Source organism: Nannospalax galili, unplaced genomic scaffold (assembly GCF_000622305.1).
Source record: "Nannospalax galili isolate Female #2095 unplaced genomic scaffold, S.galili_v1.0 scaffold3027, whole genome shotgun sequence".
NCBI classification, from domain to species: Eukaryota; Metazoa; Chordata; class Mammalia; order Rodentia; family Spalacidae; genus Nannospalax; species Nannospalax galili.
The window spans coordinates 160,123-168,480 of NW_008355721.1; the positions used below are offsets into that span (position 1 = coordinate 160,123).

At 58.6% G+C, this 8,358-nt stretch overlaps 1 protein-coding gene across 1 annotated transcript; it reads right to left on the reverse strand.

Annotated features, from left to right (window-relative positions):
• Positions 1-1,304: 1,304 nt before the first annotated feature.
• Slc25a6 (solute carrier family 25 member 6) lies at positions 1,305-4,447 on the reverse strand. The gene is made up of 4 exons (XM_008853055.3): positions 4,247-4,447; positions 2,710-3,196; positions 2,115-2,255; positions 1,305-1,809 (listed from the first exon to the last, which is right to left on the reverse strand). Exons 1-4 carry the CDS (start codon positions 4,355-4,357, stop codon positions 1,652-1,654), a joined length of 897 nt encoding a protein of 298 aa, XP_008851277.1. The 5' UTR covers positions 4,358-4,447; the 3' UTR covers positions 1,305-1,651.
• Positions 4,448-8,358: the final 3,911 nt, after the last annotated feature.

Sequence of the window (8,358 nt, forward strand, 5' to 3'; positions counted from 1 at the left end):
TAAACGACCCCGTGAATCTTCTCGAACCCCTGACCGCGGCCCCCCCCCACCTGAGCACGCTGTCCTTCCTGCTTGTGAAAAGACTCTCTGACATCTGGGTGGCTGGGGTGCTTAACCCTAAATTCCCCCAGGGTGGAGAGCAAGTTCCTTCCTGCGTGTTCCCACATCAGGGTATTCAGCTCTGAGCACCCCGGGTTGGTTGTGGACACTTAACCTTGAGCACTGAGGTGGTGAGCAATCACCCCCCACCTTTGCTGGTTGCTTCCTCTCCTCCCAGGTGGGGATTCTTAGCCCTAAGCACCCCTGGTTGACTGTGAGTACTTAGTGCTCAGTATCCTGCTGTGGAAAGCAATCATCTTCCTCGCAGCTGAGGATACTTAATCCTGAGCACTCTGGGATGGAGAGCAATCATCCTCCTTTGCTGCTTGTTCCCAACTGTAGGGTAATTAGTCCACAGCACCCACAGCGGACGTGGGTGCTAAATTCTGACCATTCCGCTGTGGCACACAATCACCCGCTTGCTCCGTTCTCAACTAAGGGTACTAAGGCGCAAGCATTCTAGAGAGGCTGTGGGCATTTAACTTACTCCCGAGCACCCAAGGCCAAACCGTCTCGGCCACTTCCCGTCACACGCGCAAGCAGCCGTGCTGACGGCTGAAGGTACTTAGCCCCAAACACCCCGGCAGAAACCAGCTCAGCCCCTTCCCACCACACAAGGGCACCAAGCACCCGTGCTCACGGCTGAGGACGTTCAGCTTTGCGGGCCTGGGTGTGCAGAGCAAGCATCCCATGGCCGCTTGTTCTGAGCTGAGGGTGCTAAGCCTTGCGCACCCTAAGGTGGCTGAGTACTCAGCGCCGAGCACCAGGGTGGCTGAGGGCAATTAGACCCAAGCACCCAGGGGTGGATGTGGGCATTTAGTACTGAGGACCCCATGGCGGTGAGCAATCCCCCTCTCATCTTGTGTTTCCAACTCAGGATACTTAGATCGGAGCACCCAGGGCTGGTGAGCAATTCCCCTCCATCCTGTACATTCCCAACTGAGAATACTTAATCCAGAGCACCCAGGCATTGATGGGGGTATTTACTCCCGAGTACCCCGTGGTGGTATCCGTCCTGTGTGTTCCCAGCGGAGAATTTAGTCCACAGCACCCCAGGGTGGCTACGAGTACTTACTCCTGAGCACCCCGTGGGGGTGAGCGACCCCATTCCTTCCTGCTTGTTCCCAGCTGTGGGTACTTAACACCGACCACCCAGGACAAACCACCCGTCCCCTTCCCCTTCCCATCACGCACAGACAAGAACCTGAGGTCCGGGTCCCGTTTTATTATTTCCAAGCAGAATGCCCATCACAGGACCGAGTACTCGAGGCTTTTCCCCACAGGGTGCTAGTGCTTAACGCTCGGTTCTGCTGCTGCTTCAATAAATAGTTATCCAAGGCTGGTCCCACAAGGTCTGGACTTGGTCCTCCCACGGCCCCCCCGGACGTGCAGTGACCCCCCTGCCCCGGAGGTGGGATGGTTCAGAGGATGGAGACCGAGGCCCTCTGAACCCACCCTGGAAGTGATAGCGGCAAAGTGGAATTTCTGGAAGGTGAGTCGCCCCCGGGAGTAGTATGTGCAGCACCGCGCCGGGAGCACTGTGCCCGCAGCACTACAGGACCTTCTTGAGCTCGTCGTAGATGACCAGCACGAAGGCGCCGCCCATGCCGCGCAGCACGTTGGACCACGCGCCCTTGAAGAAGGCCTTGCCGCCCTCGTCCTTGAAGATCTTCCTCCAGCAGTCCAGGGTGCCCGAGTACATGATGTCGGCTGGGGGGACGGGATGGGACTGGTCAGGACCGGATGCAGGGGACCCCGGGCTCAGGACCCGCCCACCCGGCAGGCCTAGAGGACCTGCAGGAAAACAGGCTGGGGGGGGGCTGTGATTGACAGGTCTAGTCCCCGTGGGAGATTGGGGTTCCCATGATCCACGGCTCTGCTCCCTGTGACTGGCAGCTGTGATCGACAGGCCGGAACCCTACAGGCCTCCACGTGCCCCCTGAACACAGGATGTGCACCCCGGGTGCGATGCTGCCCTTCCGCCCACCCCTGGGGCCGGGTGCTGGGTCAAGTACCTCCTTTCCGGCCCGACTGCATCATCATGCGCCTGCGCACCGTGTCGAAGGGGTAGGACACCACGCCGGCCACCGCCGTCACCGTCTGCGCGATCATCCAGCTCACCACTATGTGCGTGTTCTTAGGGTCCGGGAGCATGCCTGGGGGGGGGGGGAGACCAGGTTAGACCAAGCTGAACGCGCAGTGAGATCCCACCGCAGCCAACCTCACGCTCGGCCGCACACTCATCCTCGGTCGTGTCTACACCGTCCTAGCCGTCGTGCCCGGCCACATCCACGCGGGACGCCCACCGTCAGTCAGTCCTGTCTACGCTCCAGTAACCCTGAGCCCCGGCCCGGTGCACACTGCACGCTCATCCCTGGCTACACGTACAGGTCTCAGCACCCCCGGCCACGTCTACACCTCCGGCACTTCCGGTCGTGTCCGCACCCCTTCACCGTCAGGCCCAGCCACACCTTCTCCTCAGGCTCGCCCCGGGCACGCCCAGGCCTCCGAACCCTGACCCTCGCTGGTGTCTACACCGCACGCGCGCCGTGAGTCACGTCTACACCCCCGGAGCACGCACACGCACACGCGCTCCTGCACCGCGCTGACCCTTGGCGGTGTCGTAGACCCCGAAGTAGGCGGCGCGGTAGATGATGATGCCCTGCACCGACACGCTGAAACCCTGGTACAGGCCGCGCAGCCCGTCCGAGCGGCTGATCTTCACCAGGCAGTCGCCCAGGCCCTTGAACTCGCGCTCGGACCCGGATTTGCCCACGTCGGCCGCCAGCCGCGTGCGCGCGAAGTCCAGCGGGTACACGAAGCACAGCGACGTGGCCCCGGCCGCGCCGCCCGACGCCAGGTTGCCGGCAAAGTAGCGCCAGAACTGCGTGCGCTGGTCCACGCCGCCCAGGAACACCTGCTTGTACTTGTCCTTGAAGGCGAAGTTGAGCGCCTGCGTCGGGAAGTAGCGGATCACGTTGGCCAGGTTACCCCGCCAGAACGACAGCACGCCCTGCTCCCGCGGGATGCGCACGATGCAGTCCACGATGCCCTTGTACTGCTGGTCGGCCGCGATCTGCTTGCTGGCGTGCTGCACCTGCGGGACGGGGCGAGGGTTAGCCCAGGCTGGACCATCTGGAATCGAAGAGCAGGAGCCGACGGGGCGGGGGCAACGATGTGCCTCGGCTAGCCCAGAACGGGACTTGAACGAGGGTGCTGGGAGCCGAATCTGCGTACTCTACAGGAGCACCCAGTGCGGTGAGTGGCCGCTGCCCGGCAGTGCTCGCCGCCCGTGACCAGAAGGTGGTGTGCAGACCAGGCTAGACTCAAAGGCAGAGATCCACCCACTGTGGGCTTCAGAGTACTGGAATCTAAGATCTGCGTCACCAAGCAGTTTGCCACGTCCCTTAGAGGTGCCAATTACAGGGACTGTTGGGCGGGATGGACACATTCAGGCTAGCCTGGGCTACATAGTACTAGGCCGCTCTGAGGGACCTAGACCGAAAAGAACAGAAGCGGGTGGTGGTTGGTATCAGGGCTGAAGATCCTGGTAGTTCAACGAGACACAGTCATGTTTCCTGCTCATGTAAAGTACTAAACGCCCCAGCACTCAGGAAGCGGTGGCAGGAGGAGGAGGCCAAGTCCCAGGCCCGCCTAGGAAATCTCACGGCACCCGCATTCTAAACAGAATGAAAACCGACCCTGGGTTCAGAGGTCTCAAGACCCGGATCAAGTTTGCACTAACTTTAAAAAGTGGAATATGAGGCACCACGGAAAAAGTGCGGGGACTCTCGCCTATGTCTCTCAAACGGACGTCAGTCTCCTGCTCCCGGTGCCCCCCGGCCCCCCCGGATGCACACGGCCTCCAAAGTGACTTTTCAGGATGATTCCCAGAGCCCCGAGCTTCCGGTGACCGGTTCAAGGTCAGGACCCGAACGGTGTGGACCCCGCGCGCATGCGCACCTGCCATATCGCGGGAGCCTGAGCCCAGCGCGCATGCGGCCGCCGGAAGTGTCGCCTGTGAGGACAAAGCGGGGTCGGGCGGCACTTCCGCCGCGCCCCTTCCCGCGCTCCCGGGACGCCCCGCGGGCCGCCGCCCTCCCGGCACCCCCCCCCCGCACACCCTCCGGAAAGTTGCGGTCCGTACCTGCAGCAGCAGCTTGACCCGCTCGATCGGGGCCACGGCCGTCTTGGAGATGGCGGCGGCGATGCCCCCGGCCAGGAAGTCCTTGGCGAACGACACGGCCTGGTCCGTCATGCTGGCGCGGCTCGCGGGGGACGCGGAGGACGGAGAACGACTCAGCCTGCAGCACCCACCGCCGAAAGGACTCGCCGCCCGGCGCGCAGCCGCATAGCACCGCGGGCCCCGCCCCGCCCCTCCCCGCCCTCCTCATTGGCTGCAGCCCGGAGCCTGGCCCCGCCCCAACGGCTGATGGACATCCTGGGCCCCGCCCCCCGGCCGGACCCAGTCCGGGCCACGGCACCGTGCACCCTAGCACCGCTCCGATTGGACGCACCGTGCACCCTACGTCGCTGACGTAGCGCGCACACTGTAGTCTGTCATTCTGGGTGCACCGTGCACCCTAGCACCGTTCCGATTGGATGGATGGAGAATTCAGTCCCGGCCTTACTGGAAGAACCGTGCACCCTAGCACCGCTCCGATTGGACGGATTGCGCACCCAGCCCCGTCCTCTCTGGGTGCACGGTGCACACTAGCACCGTTCTGATTGGACACATCCAGCCTGAGCCTTCCTTAAAGCACCGGGCACTTTAGTACCATTCCGATTGGACGCCCTTGTGCCCGGCTCCAAACTTGCTGGGCGTGCCGTGCACCGTAGCACCATTCCGATTGGACGTCCCCGCGCCCAGCTCCAAGCTTGCTGGGAATCACCGTGCAGCCTATCACCATTTCGATTGGCTGCAGCGTCCTCCGCAGCCCCGAGTCATGCCGGGACACTAACCCCTCCCATACGTTGTGGGTGCTGGGCGGGATACTCCCACTAGCCCTTGACCTTCTGAAGGTCACGGTGCGGTTGTCAGGCCCCTTCGTGACGTCTCCCCCGACTCCCGGGCCAGGCCAGAAGCTGAGAACCAGGGTGCTAACCGAGCTTTTCCACCCCGAGTCCTGGGGGCGCCGGGTTAGGAGTCTGCAGGACAGAGAGGGTCGCGCCGCGTCAGGTGGACTTAGCTCCAAGCGGAGCACCGGGCGGGGAGCGCCAAGTGGGGAACACCGAGTTCGGAGCACCGAGAACTGGACTCTGAGCCTGCGGCGGAGATGCGGACTGGCAGGGGTGGGGGGCGGGGTGCTTGGTGGATGGAAGGCCGCGTGGATGATCCCCGAGTGCATTGATGGACGGGCGGCAGGATGCGTAGATGAGACACGTCCGGGTCGATGGCGCCACACGTGGGTGGCCGGCTGCCCCTGGGGCATCACAGTCTGTTCTGCAGCAACCTAGCTCAGCACCCAGTCCTCTGTAACCCAATTAAAGTACTCAGAAGAGTACGAGAACGCCCCGAGTCCCGTCTGGAAAAATCGCGCACGCAGGTGTCCCGGTTGCCCTTTGTCCGGTACTCGGTACTCGGTGCTCAGTGGGGGCCTGAGTCTGCGCCCAGGAGGTCAACTTAGCAAAGACAGGATGTGGCCCTAGGGGTTGGGATGGCAGTGCGGGGGGTAGTCCAGCCACTTCTGAGTGCTTACGTCTGAGTCCTTGGCGCACAGTTCCCAGCATTAAGCACCTTGTCCTTGACCCACACACCCCCGTCTGCTTATCCGGCACCCCGACGCCCCCCCAATCACTGCCCGCGCAGTGATTGGGGTTTAGGGTGTGGGTACTTAGGATCTGGACTAAGTGGGGCTGGTGGCCTGGATAAGGCGTCCCCCTCCATGTCGCCACCTGGGCTGAGGGTTTCCATAGAAAGTGGGAGTTGGGGTGCTAGGGAGGTGGCTGAGTGCTTGGGTACTGCCTGGCGAGGTGGCTCGGTAGTTGAGTGCGGAAGCAGGGTCCGGGCCTTCACGTTTCCTAGAGCGGCTGGGGGTGGAGATCGCGGGGCTTGGGTTAGCCTGGGGTATCAGGGGCAGTCGGGTCCCGAGGGTGTTGGCAGCCGAGAGCTCGGTTCCTCACCCACAGCCTGTTTGGAGAAAGCAGCCGGCGACAGAGCAAGAAACATGCATGAACATACATGCACACGTGAACAGACGCACACATGCATTAATGCAAGCATGGCCATGGCGCTGTTTGAACGGACAGGTGGACAGTAGGACACACATACACGCATGAATGCGCACATATGCGCAGGAACACGCGCACAGGTCAGCCGACCTGCAGCAGGCACCCGGTTATTCACAGGAAGAAGTGCTTGGGCGCCTGAACCCAGAGGTCAGGGTGTGTGCACACGGGTCGGGGTTTCCCACACACACAGACACACACACACACATATACAGTCAGGTCGGCGTTTCCCACAGTAGCGGAGTGCCGTGTGCACAGTTGGGGGTTTCTCACACATCGTCGGTGTGCACACGGGTTGGGCTCCCACACAGGTCGCATGTGGAGGGTTCCAGCAGGACGTGGAGCCGCAGAGCTGTGGTCAGGGCTGTCAGTCAGTCACGGGGGCGGGGCTGAGCGGTCAGGGCTGTCAATCACAGCGCTTGTCCAGCTAGAGGACTTGGTTGCCAGGCCCAGCACTGGGAGGTCGCTCTCTATCGGTCCTTCAGTCCGTCGGTCCGCCTGTCACACGCCCCGCACGGAGCTGCAGAAAGTCCAACATCACAGGCCTGGGGGGCTGTCATCTCGGGGGGGGGGGGCACAGCGTAGACACAGGGACAGGGAACTCGGCCTCTGCGGGCGCAGCACCCGGATCCACTCCCAGGGGTCAGAGCGAGGCCTGGAAACAGTTCATGGAGTGCTTATAGTTTATGAGTGCTTATAGCTCAGTTAGTGCGATGAGTGAAGCTTATTAGTGCTTATAGCTGTCAGTGGAGTGATTGTACCTTAGTTATTAGTGCTTATAGGAGTTAGTGATTATAGCTTAGTTATTAGTGCTTATAGGAGTTAGTGGAATGCCTGTAACTCAGTTATTAGTGCTTATAGCAGTTAGTGGACTACTTGTAGCTTAGTTATTAGTACTTATGAGTCAGTGGAGTGATTATAGCTTAGTTATTAGTGCTTATAGCAGTTTGTGGAGTGCCTGTAGCTATTACTGGTTATAGCAGTTAGTGGAGTGCTTGTAGCTTAGTTATTAGTACTTATAGGAGTTAGTGGAGTGATTATAGCTTAGTTATTAGTGCTTATAGCAGTCAGTGGAGTGATTGTAGCTTACTTATTAGTGCTTATAGGAGTCAGTGATTATAGCTTAGTTATTAGTGCTTATAGCAGTCAGTGGAGTGATTGTAGCTTACTTATTAGTGCTTATAGGAGTCAGTGATTATAGCTTAGTTATTAGTGCTTATAGCAGTTAGTGGAGTGCTTGTAGCTCAGTTATTACTGCTTATAGCAGTTAGTGGAGTGCTTGTAGCTGTTATTACTGCTTATAGCAGTTAGTGGCGTGCTTGTAGCTCAGTTATTACTGCTTATAGCAGTTAGTGGAGTGCCTGTAGCTTAGTTATTAGTGCTTACAGCAGTTAGTGGAGTGCCTGTAGCTTAGTTATTAGTGCTTATAGCAGTTAGTGGAGTGCTTGTAGCTCAGTTATTAGTGCTTATAGCAGTTAGAGGAGTGCCTGTAGCTCAATTATTAGTGCTTATAGGAGTTAGTGGAGTGCTTGTACCTTAGTTATTAGTACTTATGAGTCAGTGGAGTGATTATAGCTTAGTTATTAGTGCTTATAGCAGTCAGTGGAGTGCCTGTAGCTTAGCTATTAGTGCTTAGAGCAGTTAGTGGAGTGATTATAGCTTAGTTATTACTGCTTATAGCAGTTTGTGGAGTGCCTGTAGCTCAGATATTAGTGGTTATAGCAGTTAGTGGAGTGCTTGTAGCTTATTAGTGCTTATACCAGTTACAGTGCTTGTAACTTAGTTATTAGTGCTTATAGCAGTTAGTGGAGTGCTTGTAGCTTAGTTATTACTGCTTATAGCAGTTAGTGGAGTGCTTGTAGCTGTTATTACTGCTTATAGCAGTTAGTTAGTGGAAGGCCTGTAACTTAGTTATTAGTGCTTATAGCAGTTAGTGGAGTGGTTGTAGCTTAGTTATTACTGCTTATAGCAGTGGAGTGCTTGTAGCTTATTAGTGCTTATAGCAGTTACAGTGCTTGTAGCTTAGTTATT